Source organism: Aphis gossypii, chromosome 1 (genome assembly GCF_020184175.1).
Source record: "Aphis gossypii isolate Hap1 chromosome 1, ASM2018417v2, whole genome shotgun sequence".
Classification (NCBI taxonomy): domain Eukaryota; kingdom Metazoa; phylum Arthropoda; class Insecta; order Hemiptera; family Aphididae; genus Aphis; species Aphis gossypii.
The window spans coordinates 46,166,097-46,182,810 of NC_065530.1; the positions used below are offsets into that span (position 1 = coordinate 46,166,097).

At 27.3% G+C, this 16,714-nt stretch overlaps 1 protein-coding gene across 1 annotated transcript; it reads left to right on the plus strand.

Moving 5' to 3' along the window:
• Positions 1-136: 136 nt before the first annotated feature.
• Positions 137-12,426, plus strand: LOC114127058 (uncharacterized). Its single transcript, XM_027991160.2, has 8 exons — positions 137-443; positions 3,701-4,012; positions 4,789-4,921; positions 5,767-5,906; positions 6,677-6,808; positions 7,618-7,800; positions 9,867-10,136; positions 12,188-12,426. Exons 1-8 carry the CDS (start codon positions 308-310, stop codon positions 12,316-12,318), a joined length of 1,437 nt encoding a protein of 478 aa, XP_027846961.1. The 5' UTR covers positions 137-307; the 3' UTR covers positions 12,319-12,426.
• The last annotated feature ends 4,288 nt before the right edge of the window (positions 12,427-16,714 follow it).

The following is a 16,714-nucleotide window of genomic DNA, read 5'->3' on the forward strand; positions in this document are numbered from 1 at the left end:
ACTCAAACACATACATACATACATACACACAGACTTATAAATAAAGATGAATTGCGTCTGCGATATGACATAGTGGCGACAAACTGTTAGGTTGAGAATAATACTACTACTACTAATAATAATAATTACCTTTTGAACAATTGATTTTTAACGGTCCGGAAAGAGAAAAGTTTAATGATCCTTTGAGAGACGCACTAGGTGTCCAAAACCGAATAATAACAACGATTAATTAAAATACGCTGACGAATGCCGTACGCACATTTGGGTCGCTGTATATAAGGCGAAGTTATCTTACGGAAACGATCACATGTTTTCGCGCTGTAGATGGTTGAGCACCGAAGCTCTAAACATGATACGTATCAATAAATTTACCCTGGTATTGGTGATGGTGTGTTCGTGTTACGTGACCAGTATCAAGCTGGACGAGCTCAAGAACGATAAAAGTAAGTACAGTACAGAAACCCGGAAGTAAACCGTTTATCGTTATTATTATTTTCGTAAACTATATGCTATAAATTATAACTTAAATGCACCATTTTGAGTAATAATAGATAATTAGGCTATAACATATTCAATGTATTTTGCTTTTAATCTTCAGTAAGATAATAGGTATTAAAATTAATAATATTGCTATTACTTATTATTAACTATTAAGTAGGTCATTATATATGGTTGTACAACTAAATTAATTATAGTTTCATGTATTTTTTAAATAATAACTTTTACAGGAAACATTTTTTTTTTTTTAATATAAATATTAAATATATTGGCGATTACTAATTGTATTTATATCTAATACTACAATAACTGTTTTAAATGTTACGATCACATTGCCTCTCACCAGATACTTCCATACACTACTGCAGTAACTGTAAAATGTTAAATGGCATTATTAACACTGCCAATTCATAAAATTTACAATTTTCCAATTGAACAATATATAATATTATCTTTAGTATAAATACGGGGAACGGGTTTTCGTATAATCAGAGGATATTATTTCCTTTATCCCTTCTTAATTTTTGAAGATATTTTTTTTTTAAGTTTATAAATAAAACTACAAATATTAAATAATTAAATTGGTTAATTAGAAGTATTTCAATAATTTTTAAGAAAAATTATATATTATTTATCTTTAATATATATATTTATCTAAGCTAAAATACGTAAAATAAAATGATTTAATTAATTTTTAACGTCATGCTATTCACAATATTTTACCAGTACCTATATAAATATTAAGTCACTTAGACCTTAATAAAAATATGTATTCACGTAAAAATTCGTTCCATAGAAGTAAAAATTGTTTATAATTTAGCAATCATCTAAAATTTATTTTTTTTTAAATAGTTTAAATTTCCTCGATAAATTATAATATTTAGTTTGAGTTTTATTACCATTATATTCGAGTCTTATAGATAGTATCTATAATATACTTAGAGCCATATACTCGTATACTCATATTATAATTATGGACATGACAATTTTGTAGTAATATATTACCAAACCTTGCAGTTGTAAATAGTATATTTTATTACAATACTCATAAATAATTAATACGTATGAGAAAATTTAAATCTATTATCTATATAAAATAAAAAATGTCAACTATATACCAGTATATTGATTGGAACAAAAAGTTCTATTTAAGACAAATTTGGAAATATATAATATAAATTGACAAACACTAATCTAAATAGTATAAGCTATTTATAAGTAGTACCTTAAGTACTATACACAAATATAATAATTTGCGTTTAAAATCAATACTATCTGAATAAGATTATGTAATAGGTAAGCAATAATTTTTCTCAGTAGGAAATTAAGTAGTTATTACGAAAAATTAAAGATTTATTTAATAATTAGGTTATTTTTTCTGTACTTCTCGGGTACTTTGTAATTAACCCATCGATGTTAAAATAATAAGAAAATGGATATTTTAAAATCTGTTATTATATAATATCATTTTTTTTATTTACAATCTATACTAAATATAATACAATGAGTAAATTTGATCAAAAGAGAAAAACATAAAGTAAGAAAATATTCAGTGACATCACTATAAATAAATATACACAAGTAATAATAACATAAAATAAACTATCTAAAATTTGAATTCAAGAATTGATTTTTTTTTAAATACCTATAAATTTGAGTATCAATAATAATTAAGTTAAAAGTTCTCTGGACCATTTTCTTTTCAAACAATCGGGTAGGTCTAAAGAGAATAAATTTGATATAAGAGAATTTAAATAATTATGTAACTTATTATGAAATCGTTTGTAGAATTTAGATGCTTGATCGAGAATGGTCATTATATATTGAGGTCATTATGAAGTTTTCGATTACTAACATACCGCGGGAGATTTTTTTTTTTAAATAAAAAAATCATAATGATTAGAACTAAGTACTAATTTTGGTTTTAACGTAATCGGGTTGCACTCAGAGAATTTTTTATTTTATCTAACCTATCCTTGTAGACGATATATTTTAAATCTTTTAAATTTAAATTTATATTCTTTCATTCATTGAACTATAAAATTAAACGGTTTATGTAATTGAAAAACCATCTATTTTCAATTTTAAGACCTAAAATAGAAATATGCGTTAAACAAATACTCAATAGTCTTAGTTCATACCTATTGATATTACCAAACTTGTAAAAATACTTTTGAAATGCATTTCAAACTTTCAAATACCTATTTAAATGAATAAAAAGAAAAATACATTTTTTAACATACAAATATAACTATAATTCAAAATATGTCACATATGCTTTTAGGTTCTTACTCGTCTATTACAAAAGCTCTTCTAGAATTGTTTATGGTACCTATACATAAACATTTTTTTTTTGTAACGATTAAATTATTATTGCTTTTTAAAAGATAAAATCAACATACTACTTGTAATGAATTATATATAATATAACACTTTATACAAATAAAAATGACCTTTTTTAAAAATATTTTCTGTTTTAATATCAAATTGCAAAAATAAAATATTCGTAATTTCATATATAATTTTAAATACTTTATTTTTCTACACATTTGAAAAACAAAAAAATAATTTATATACCTTTTTTATTTATTTATACTTAAATATAACTAAATATATGATACATTGAACAAAAGGTATAGATGTTATTTTTTGTAAAATAAAATTTTCAAAGAACGAAAACTTTTACCACCCACTCATCAGCACTCGCGTCCTTTAATATTTCATTGTATTTTTACTTAATACTTTACATCTTTACCTATTCTTACAAGCCTCTGATTATATTAAACATCAAAACAATATCAGGTGTTGTGTTCTACATAACGTTGGGTAATCAGAATTTGCTGACAGATACTTTTTGGAAAATACTCAGCAATAGGTTTCACAGTACACAATAATAACAAGGCATTCTATCAACAATAACGGACATTACGTTTAGGCAAACCGTTTTTATATAATTAATTGTTTTAAATGCAAATGTATTTAATTTAATTATTACTTTGAGAAATGTTTATTATTTTATTATTGTGTTAGTTTATAAGTTATAACACTACTATAAGTCAACCACAGACCGCTATAATTAAACGTTGCAAAATATTACAAATATTGAATTATTATACTTCAGTATTTGACACTTATATCAACTTTCGGCATCTCTTTAAACATAATACATAAAATAAAAAGGAATAAAATTCTAAAATTTCAGACCTGTTATATCAGAATCTATTTAAACCAGATCAGTTAGGCAAGTCCGTCGGTGGCAGCGGCAGCGGTGTGGCAACCACAAGGGCTGCGACCAGACCTGCATCCGGAGACCGCGATGGTACTCCTGGACCGATGGCTAAGCACGCCGTCAACAAACCATCAGCGGACGGAGAAGAGACGACGAAAACGAGAGCTGTACAGACGGACGCACAGCCGAGCGCCCTCAAGAGTACGATGAGCGAAAAACGGGCGGAGAAATGTAAGGAAAAGTGTCCGGCAAACATCAAAGAGTGTTGCCGTAACGCTATAGCAGGTAAGTGTCCGACAATATGTATATATACGCTAACTACAATAAACAAGTATAGGTATTACAAATTAATGTTTAGCGATCACTTGTCACAATTTTTTCAATGTATTCTAAATCAGTTTTTCATACGCGTAAAGGATTTACGGCACTACGATCCAGTGCCTTGTTATTTATTCATACTTTCATAACATATCTTTTAAGAAATTGTTAACAGCGTATTATGATATAAAAAGCTGTATGCGATAATCACAGTTTAAGTTATTTAAAATAAGTATTTTCTAGTTTATCCAAAATTCAAAATAAAACTAAAATAGTTTTTAAAAATTATTTTTATTACCTATAAAAAAAAAAAAAAAAATAGGAAAATGAAGGTGTCATTCGAATCCTTTCAATCGGTAGACATTATGATTATCAAATAATTTATCAATATTTTGGTTTCGATAATAATAAATTTAAAAATACTTATACAAATATGTATGCAAAGTGCAAACAAATATTATATAGAAATAATAATACTATGTATAGACATTTTAATTGTACCATAAGTAAATCTCTATGAATGTCATCGGACACATAATACATAATTACGTTTTCTTTGATTATATTAAAATACCTATAATTGTGTACATTTTGATACCTAATTTACATTTATTTAAGTATAGGAATTTAAAAGTATTTTTTTCAAAATGTAGAACTCGTTCTTTTTCCATCTCAACACAATACATTTTAAAACCACATTTTTCAATGACCAGGAAGTTAATAAACTTTGATTTTTGTTGCAGAAAAAAGCTGCCACAATGCCACCGATGACCCTGTATCATATTTTGTTAACCCTAGCTATCCCAACGAAGATTGGGACTCTTCTTTTTGTGACTTCCGAGTGGACATCAAGAACAGAAATGTGTGTCAACTAAGGTAAGAAATTTCAATCAATAATTATTAATTGAGTTTTGACTGGTTCGAGTGTATCGTTACATAATTTTAATTAAAATATACATAAAACTTGGGGCAGTTCCAAAATAATATATTTATAAATTACGAAAAGAGTGATCTATATAATTATCAACTATGTAATTTCAACAAGTCAATATAACAATCTGATCTAATTAAATTTACTTATAAGAATACAAGCCATGATGACTTCAAACTTTTTTTTGTAATTTATTGCCGTAATGTAATTCAAATTACCATAGATGGAGGCAAATTTTAAGCAGTCATGAAATCATTTTATAATATCCAATGTTTCAGTATATTAGGTATCACAAGACAAGACAAAAAATTAAGTTTTTAATATAAAATTATATTGCACGTATAATAAGGGGTATTGGAAAAAAGTGACTGAAAAATTTACTATTATTTTAATTAATTTAATTAAATTTATTTATATTTTGATGTATTGTTTATATTATAACACATATTTATATTATTTATTATCATTTTTGTATTATACGCTAATTAAAATCCTATTTTTTAACATAAATAGCCTAAAACATAAAAAATAGATCTTTTTAAATTTATTCATTATATGTTAATATTATTATGTTTTGATTTTTTTTTTAGATTATCGCTATAAGTTATTACATTATACACACAATTGTAACAGTTACTTTTTTATTAATTTTTTTTATATGTGGTGTTTTAATCGGGACCTGTTTATCAGAGGTCTTTTTTTACCGAAACTTTTTTTCCGTTCTTCAATTAGTTTTGTATTTTATACTTAGTTAATATTTTAACAACACGTCATTGTTATATCATTTTAGATTGGACTTGGAAGAGTTTTCATTGAGAGGACCACACAAGTACTTGGGCAGTTGTCGACAAGACCGTTTAATCATATCTACTACATTGCCGAATGGCATTGGAATAACCGAATTGTGCGGAAATAACACCGGTCAACACTGTATGTAACTTATTTCTAATACTTTGAATTATCGCTTCCTTAGTAGCTTGCTCCTCTATTTTCAATCCACTCACGTATAATTTAACAAAATTTCACTTAAAATTCTGGAACCACGCATTCTACGTGATTCGTCATGAGGAAAACGTATTGGTAATAATATTTTCCGCTTCACGTTTTCATATTTTAATTAACAGCATAATCCATAATATTATGTACCTAATTTTAAATAAATAAATTTCAGGGATTTAATCATATAATAATTTCGAATTTAAAATACTTAGTTCAAACACCTTTAGTTTACATTTAAACAAAGTTTCTAAAATTCCATATTGTTTGGGTATATTCGTATATTTACTGAATTTATACAAGCCTTTTGACTGGAATTCTTATAGACAATAGACACCTAACATATTGTTTGATACAAAAGTTCCCAAACTTTTTATGGAACATCCAATTTTGGAAATTTTTTAAGTTTAGCGACCCACAATAATATCAATAACATTTTTTTTATAACTCGTATTTAAAAAATGTATTATATAAAATTATAAAACTATAAAACGACCCACTAAAAATATAATTGTGACCCACAGAAACCTCTAGTCTAATACGCATTTCTCATTTTTATAGGTTTAGAATTCTTCATAAGTTTTAACTGATTCTTGGACACAATTAATTTAAGTGTTTTGGGTCATTAACCCAAATTAATTATGCAGTAAACATGATTCCAATTTTTTCTGGTAATTATTATTTCACGTGTTATTTTGTTCCAGTGTATTTCCCGGTAGACCCTAAAGCTGGTGGCTCGTCTGTAGCACTCATGATGATGACATCACAGTCATCCAGATATTCATGGAAGGTGCGTATCACCCAAATCGACTGCATTTCCGATCCTCAGTCCGTCGGTAAGTTCATGTTGATTGAATTGATAATTTCAAGCAGGCGCGGATCCAAGGGAGCCCAGGGGGCCGTGCCCCCCGGTAGACTCTAGTATACACTGTATGTATATGGTATATCTGCATTGTTTTGCCGATAGCGTTTTTAGCGAAATTTTATTCAAGATGCCCTCCCCCCCCCATAAATATGTTCTGGATCCACGCCTGATTTCAAGTAAGATAATATTTAACTTTTTTATAATATAATATGTGTATACACCCCCAAACATAGTAGCAGATAGTACTACAGAAACAGTAAAGTCAATACAATATAACAAATTACCTATATATTCTATAGATATTAAACAATCAAAAATACAAATCCTAAGATAAATGATATAAAATTGGCATTTGGCCTATTTAATAAATATTATATTATCCCATAACACTATTGATATAATATAAATCCGAATATTTTATTATTTTTACGTTTATTAGACATACTTACAACATCTATATAATATTATAGGTTAATAGTGCGAACAATTATTATTATTCGTTTTAAATTAACTTGATATATCTTGAAAGATATATTTGAAGATATCTTACTATAAATTTTGCATAATACAGTATTATATAGATACCTAAACAGTAGGTATACCATGTACGATATAATATTATTAAACTATAGTTATAAATTATTATGCACGTTTTATAATAATAACCTGCAGCAATGTAACCCCTCTCCCCCAATGCTATAGACATGGAATCGTGTCTGAGATCTCCAGCGCAAATTAAAATATAATTCCTTTACCTACTTGTGCCCGTTTGCAATGTAGCGCCTACCGGATGTCTACAATACCATACCAGCCTCAGCGGCACCATACAGAGCTTCAACTACGCAGGCGGTATGTACCAATCAGGACTTGACTACGCGGTGTGCATCAAACGGTCGGTGAACACTTGTCGGGTCGAATTCCAGCAGGTGCCCGGCTCTACGTTCGGTATCAACTCTATGGAAGGTCAGTATATTATAATATGATATCGCATTATGCATAATGATTTAGTATTATGTATATATATCGTGAACCGGAATCATTTCATATTCAAACAATATGCAATACAATGATACACATATTAATAAATAATAATATAATACCATTCCGTTGTTCTCGCTATTTCGCAACAATATAACAATAACTAATATTTGTATAAACGGGAGTACATAACTGGAGTCTGGAAAAAAGACTAAAGTTAATTCAAAGAAATAAACAATAACTAATCATTTTTTAAAAACTTAACAACATCAATAGTATTTAGTGATATTTTTCAGTAATAATAATTAATAAATCAATCTATTCGAATTTCGATATTGTGTTTGATTTTTATGCGAACACAAAATTATTCTTTAGTATATAGGTATTCATAATTTGACCGTTGGAATGTATTTTAACTTCTAATTTATATTTATTCGACTTAAAACTTAATATAAGTATTTTAATTTTCCCATACTAAAAACTTGATCATGCCTGAGAAAAAGTATAAACAATTTTAAACTGATAAACTTGTATGCTTTTTACGTATTTATAGTTCACAATAATTATATTAATTATAACAGTATTTCAATATGGAAAAATAAAACTTACGATAACCTTAACTGTTAATTAATATTGCCTATGTAATATGTATATGCCTAACTGCCTTTCAATGCTGGTTTTAATCGAAATGTATTCAATTAAGTTTTTATATCATACAATTAATGCTTAGTGCCTTAGTAGCCTAATATTTATGCAATACAGCACATAAATATTATAAGTTATATTATGTATAACGTACATGGGCGCCCATTGGGAGGGGCAAGATGGGGCACTTGCCCCCCCCTGGACAAAAAATATTTAAAACTTGTAGCTCAATAAATATTACCATAATATTATTATTATCCTTATTACCTTACATTTGAGAATTTTTTTATTTTGACCCCCCTAAAATGTTTTTTATGGGCGCCCATGACAACGCATAAGTAATAAATAACAAGTTTTATTCAGGAGTGAATTCGCTCTAATTACAAAAACCGTAGAGGACACATAGTATATTATGTTTGTAGGGATCTACTTGAATTATATGAAGCGCGCTTCTATACCTAAAATATAAATTATATCATGAGTACGCAGATTATCCGTCTAGACTCTTAAACTTGTAGAAATATAAAATATTAAGACAATCCTGGTAAGATTATATACTTGGTACTAGCTCGCTACGTCTGTATATTAAAATTTTATTTTTGCGGCCTAAAACTACTATATAGTGATCACCCACACATGTATAGGTATGCCGATTTCTCTCGTCGTATGTACCTACTTTGAAACGCAAACTATACTATTATAATATAATTTTCTGTATGCTAAAGTTAATACTATACGTGGAACGACGTATCGTTATCCGATGAAATCTGAACTATAATAATGGATTAACTACAGCCTGCAGTACAACCGCATACATACAGGTATATATGGTTTGAAAAACTCTCAACTTTCGAGAAACCAGGCTGTATACTTCCCACGACATTGAGTAACAAATAAACTGTTCTCTCTCCATTTATATTACGTTCAATAAACTATAATGTCTCAATTTTCCTCTGCGGTGAACCGATGACCAGACATCCGACTTTTCATTCTCTTTGGCGTAGATATAGGTTCACCAATTATAATCATATAGACAGTATATTAGTTTATAAGTACCAATATATATTAAGAAATTATATTAAAATAATAAAATAGCAGTGTCTAGACGGCATGCTAGAAAAACAGGGCTTATAAAAAACGGTAGTTGCTGTACCTGACTTAACCTCAGTACGTTTATAAGCTAAAAATTATAAATACCAACAACATTTGAAAACAATATCATTTTTGAATTACGTACCAAATATTATAAAGGTGTTGGCCTATGCCTATTTCAAAACAAAATCATTTAAACATCGCAAAAATTAATATTTATGTTGCACATATTTATAAGCAGCATGTAGGCTAGTTTATGTACACTAGTTCGCTTGGATATGTATATATAATAATTATGTGTGTGCTTATTGCAGGACCGTCGCTCGAAGAAGGCATTGGACGGGCGGGTGAAGTGAGTTGCGATCTAGTTACTCACGACTACTTGCACATTCCTGGAGGTATGTTGGATATAGGCGAAGAGATATTAGCGGCTACTGGCAATGTCGAGGTGTATACGCCGACGGCAGAAAAATTCTGTGGCCGAAGTTTGTCCGGCCTGGCCATTCAAGAGTTTGCGGAAAAAATCAAAGTAAACGACCCGCTGGGAGCACAGGATAACAACACGATCGCTACACCAGTAACGTGTAAGTACTTAATCCACTATTTTTCATAAAGTGCATAGTGCATACCACAAATATATTATAGAAAGAGAGAAGGAGGAATGGGTCGAATTACTCAAATTTATAATTAATACAATATTAATTAACTATTTTATGAAAAATTAAAACTTAGTTTTATTATATCCACTCATAATCCGAAAAATTGGTGTAGTTAATTACGTGTTTTTTAATATCAAAATAATTATATAAACCTTAAAATTATTTTGGAATAAAACAAAATAACTCAAAAAATCAATATTTACGTATAACATAATATTCTGATTACTAGTGAGTAGTATATGATTTAATTATACATTTATATTAGGTAATAAATCAATATTATTATATATATCACAAGCTTTAACAAAAAGTATCTAATTTTCTGCCAAGTAGGTTATAAAAATGGTTTATCAATCTTTATTTACGAATGTTTTAGTCAAATAAAACTTTAGAAAGGAAAATTATACTACTCATTATTTTTTCTAAAGTACTAATGAATATTAAATTATAGAAATTAGTTAATTTTTTAATTTTTATATACTCTCAAGTATATATTATACTAGCTGCATATCTCGATTTCACCCGAAAAAAATTAATAAAAATCAAATATGACACTGACCACTGTATAAATGTATCTCGGTATTAATAAATAAATACTAGTCATCCAGTTCACAGGAAAATAAGTATCAATGTACATACTTTGTTTTGTGAACTAATTTGACAAAAATTAACCATCCAGCAATGGTACCTATATTACATAATATAGCACCAGGTAAATTTTCAAACGTGGTTAAATAACTACTCTCTAAACTTTTTTGATATCTCTAAGAACAATCTCTGAAACTTTCGTCCTAACCTAATCGATAAAGTAGTTTTTTATTTCTAACGTACATGCATAAAGAGTAAAGACACTACAATTTACAATAAGTAGGTACATTAAATATTATTTTCTGTTAATTAAAAAATAATCTCTTAGTCTAGTTTATACATATATTTTTTTAAATTTTATTTCTATAACCAATAGCAGCCCTATTATACAAACAAAAAAATTTTCAATTTTATTAAATCAAAACGAAATTCATGTGCGACTGCATGTGTGCAACTTTAAACCGACCTACAGCCTACAGGGTTTATAAATAAATGTTTAAAATACCTTCCGAGTCTAAATTAATCTATCGATAACACTTTTATTAAAATGAGTCTATTAGTTTCTAAGATTAGCTCGTTCAAACTTTCAAACTCTTCAGCTTTATAAATGTTAGTATAGATGTATGCTATTTTAAAACCATGAGAAATAACAAATAATATGCTATGTATAGTTTTCTGATGTAACATACAATGTTTAACATAGTGTTTTCTGCAGAAAAATTAAATACAAATTAATAACCTTTGTAAATATAATTCTGTGGCAATCACTATAAGTATACTTATTATACATACTATATCAAGATCACTTATAGAAGCTACGGGAGTGGTTTGTTTTTATTAGAAAGACTAGAAGAATATGATCGTTAAATATTAATTTAGAAAGAAAAAAATTACGTAAATCCATTAAAACTGGAGAAAGCAAATCGTCATAATGCAATTCATAATAACCAAAAGTTAATTTAATGTTAAATTATTTAGGTATTTTGTTTTTAATAATGTGATTCGTAATGAGTAATGACTGATGAATAATCAAAACATAAAATCAGAAACGTCATAAACAATATGCCACTATAGTAGATACTATTCATAATATTCTATAATATATTAAATTATTGATAGATGCCAGATAGTACTTACTTATATATGTAGAATATATACATTTATTAAATTTAATTCTTCATATAAAACGTTAAGAAAAACTAAATAGTAGCAATTCTAAAAAGTTATGTGATTAGTAGATATTTTAAAGACAATTACTGCAAAAACAAAAGTGACTAAATAGTGAGGTAATCAAAATAACATTGTATGTAGGTACAGTCGTAATTAAGAATCAATATTAACTAAGTAAATTACGGTTAAAAATAAAATAATTAATTTTTATATTTCAGCTTATGCATCTGGACCAATCATAGTCAGATTCCATACTGACAGTGTAACTGTTAAAGAAAGAGACATTGGATTTTCGATCGCCTATCAACAACTCGGTACCGGCTGCAACAAGAATAAAATCAGACGATAATTTCCGAGTTCCTCTCTTGATAGCGTGTTCAAAATATAATAATTTATTGATGATCAGACATAATCTAATATCCGTGTATATATAATCATTATAATTTATAATAATTTATTTGTTATTTTTTCCTTGTATAAACCTATAATTTAAAAAAAAACGGATTGTACCTACATTATGATTGTTTCGTGTTCGAAAATAATAACTGAAAGTACAATTTTATAATCTGTTATTGATCAATCCATTAATAGGGAACAAACACCCTAGCTAGTGTGTACCTATGTGCTAAAATTTAGTATGGCTGTGCGCAGACTCAAAATCACCTATGAATATTGAATAATCTATATTATATGGTCTAATATTAAATTAAAAATATTATCCTTCAAAAAATATTAAAACATAAAAATTTGTCCAAATGTTTTGCTTCAAAGTTTCACATTCAAGTTTAAAATTATTATAACAAAAAATAATTTGTTTTGCCACTCTGGCCTAGAGTCTTATCAATAAAATATTCCGTGTCCCTATGCAGTGATAGTATTAATGTCATAACATTAAATGATGATATTTTAAACTTTTAAACGCTTTCTATGAATATCTACCTAAATGTTTGGTCGGTTTGAAATGTTTGAATATTCAATTATTTAAGTTTTTAATGCTACCTTTAAATTGTGATAAAATTAATATATATACCTAAATAATAATAATTGTATCTTTATTCTAAATCTAGTATCCACTTTTGACAAACATTATTTATATTTTATTCTGCATTCATTATTGGTCAAATTCTTAGATGAGTTTCGAAACAAGTATTTCAATAATATGGGATTAATACAAGTCATATTATAGAATGATTTGTATGGATCTTATACTTGCCATTTACGTAAACCTAATCGAAATAATACAATAGTTTTTCTGCATTTCAAAACTTTCATTTTGTAATGTATGGAAAATATCTAAAATCATAGTAATTTTCGAGGGGAGGGGAGAGAGTGTTCATCTGTTATCTATATAGTCCATAAGCACTACCGATATTTTTATTAGATTAAAACCAAATAAAAAAAAGTGAGTAGCGCTCTACTGTATAGTAGGTCACTATAATGGATGTATTAAATTTGAATTCAATGATAAGTATCATTGTATACGAAAATCGATTCTGAACGGAGATGATTTGTCAGTCAAAGACATAATTTCCAGTGATTTGTATAAAAGGTGATTTATGTTTTCATTGCCTGAATACACCAAAATTGTAATTATTATTTAATTATTGTTAGTCAAACTTATGGAAAATCTTGAATTGAATTTTCAATTCTTAGCTACTTATACAAAAAATTTTATGAATTATACCTACAAAATAATTTGCAAATATTCATGATTTTGACGAATTTTTGTCAATATTTGAACTTCAAAAACTAATCAAAAAAAATTATGCCCATGTATGCTTATGATTTTTGAATCACTATAAGATTAATTTATGAGAAACTTTGTATTAAGTTTTCAAGTATTTTGACTTAGCTAAAAAAATTGTATCGATATTTATATAAAAAAAAATAAACAAAAACGAATACTTCAATTAATGCCTATAAATAGCATTAAAATAAGCGAAACATTTTGAAAATTAAGTTATGTAAAAAAATGCCAATCTAAATAATTAGTGAAATTTTTAAGTATCTTCAACATATACTTTTTGAATAATAACAAATATTTAAAATTGTTTAAGGATACAACGATGATCGTCACACAATTTCGTAAAAATTTAAAATTCAAAACCATTTAAAATTTTTCCTATAATGATGCTTCGAGTTTTCTCTATATAGCTACTTGAAGGAAAACATATAGAAAACTAAGTGTTGAATTTTTCACCTTAGATATAAACACAACAATTTTTATGATTTTTCAACTACAAAATTACTTGCAAATTTTCGCGTTTTTGACATATTATTTCTTAAAAATTTGAACTATAAACGCTTATAAAAAAAATTGATTTTTATACAATAAGAACAATACTCATTAGGAATCTTGTATTAAATTTTCAAGTTTTTTTTGACGCCCAAAATTTTCCTATCGGCAATTAAAATCAAAAATTTCAATTTTCTCTAAATAACTCAAAAAAGTCGAAATATTTTGAAAATTTAACTGTATATAGATAATACTAATATAAACATTTCGTGAAAATTGCAAGTATTTACGTGATTTATTTTTGAGTTTCAGCCATATAAAAACATCGATTTGTTCAAAAACTGGTTTTGTTTAACAATTTCCATTTTTCCATCATTTTTTTTATGAAAACTATTGGCAAATGTTTGCTTTTGACCTCTATAATGCACTAAGGATATTCATTTTTCCATCGGAAACCACCCCCGAAGTTTGAAATTGAAGCATTATTTCGACAAGTTATGCTGTACACTGACACACACACACATCATTGTAAAATCAATACATTCATCACTTCGTTCAGAATCTAAAATTGTAGATGCCAATTTTATTTATGATATAATAAATAAACCGAATGATGTTAACCAAGACAAATAATGCAATTAATATTATTTTTTTAAACTGTATAAACATCAAAATATAAATAATTATTTTTCTCTATAATTATATTAGAACTGTAAATTTTTTTTTCAATTTTATTCACTTACCCGCTTTTATATGGCATGTATGTATTATAGGACATGGGTATAAATTAAAATATGTACACAATATTGCACTCACAAAATTAATGAAAAAGCAACTCAGTATTTTTTGTACACTGGGAATGTGAATAATAGTTTTATTTAATGTTAGTATTTAAATTAAATTTTAAAGGTGGAATGTGAAAATGTATTCTGTCAAATGTCAATAGAATTAAATTTGAAAGTAACCATTGAAAATCACGATAGCAACTGGGCGGTATAATTCAATCGTGGTCTATACGCATTTATGATTGATCACTTCTTCCAAGTACTGCTCTAATTTATTTTTATGTTATTGTTATAAATACTATAGTCACTACCTACCAATAGAGGAACCATTTCTCTAGTGTTCATAATATGGTTGTATAACCACGAATTATCGGTGAACTAAAATATACGTGGTTATAAGTTATAACCACAATTTAAGATATATTTATTAGGTACATAGGTAGATTCGCTAATCAATGGTATCCAATGGTTCTTTAATATTAAAACCAGTGGACACTGTAAACAGTGATTCACAACCAGAAGTACACTCAAGTGTTCCGCGAACTAGAATATTAGTTTTAAATGTGCCGTAAAAAATAGCTGAAAATTTAAAGCATTCATACATATTATTAAAGCGCATAATATATAGGGTATCTTCGGTTTTATTTACAATAATTATATAGATGGTTAACCAATTATTTCAATTAACATAATATAGTTCAATGAGTGAAAAGCGTAAAACACGGTCTCGGGATTTTATCTTTTAGATTATTGGTATTTGGTAAAAGTAGTTTTAAACATGATTTAATAAACAGCTTAAATCGTGATTTTAAGTAAATAAAATAGATAAGTATGTCAACAAATTATTATACATAAAGCCTTTGCAGAAATACAACTACACTAGAGCGTCTAGACTTTAGAGCGTTTTTGAGGTGCGGTTCACGCGCGTTTTTACTGCGTGAAGATTATACTAGCGTTATACCACCCGGCGCTCACGCAACTCTATTTACTCTAACGTCTCAAACAATCATCATAGTTCAGAAAATCGGAATATTTGAGTGAATTGATACGTGAAATTGTTCTACATCGTTGAATGTTGATAGTGTACTGACTACTGATTGATATAATATATCTATCACGGACTAAGATATTATACCTTAGTCGTGATATCTATATATTTATATAGAATTTAAAAAATATATATATAAAAAAATGTGAATAAATATTGTGATCAAAATAAAATTGGAAAGTTTAAACTAAATAGCCAATAGGTGTATTATTATTTATTATATAATTGTTAAAGTAAATTCAAGAAACATATTAAGTTTTAGTGAGACCGGTTGCCAGCAACAATGAACTATAATATGATATAGTTCAATAGCCACGAGAATTGAGATAGATGAGAAATGAGAATATACTTATTACTTTTATCTATTTCAGTGTGGCCAGCAATAGTTACGCGTCCATGAGTACGTGGTATTATCAATGGTTGCTTATCAGTTATATTCACATCTATGGCCCTATGCATTTTTGTTACATTCGTGCCGATTCACCAATATAAAAAGTGAGTAGGTAAAATAATTTACAATAATAACTAATAAGTAATTAGTAGTTAATTAACTTAATAGTTACCTTATGGATAACCTCTTTTTGGACGCCTATGTATAGAAGTAACTTATACCTATTGATACTATAGTCTATACTCTCTTGATTAGGTTCTAGGAAATTATCTCATTTACTACAAT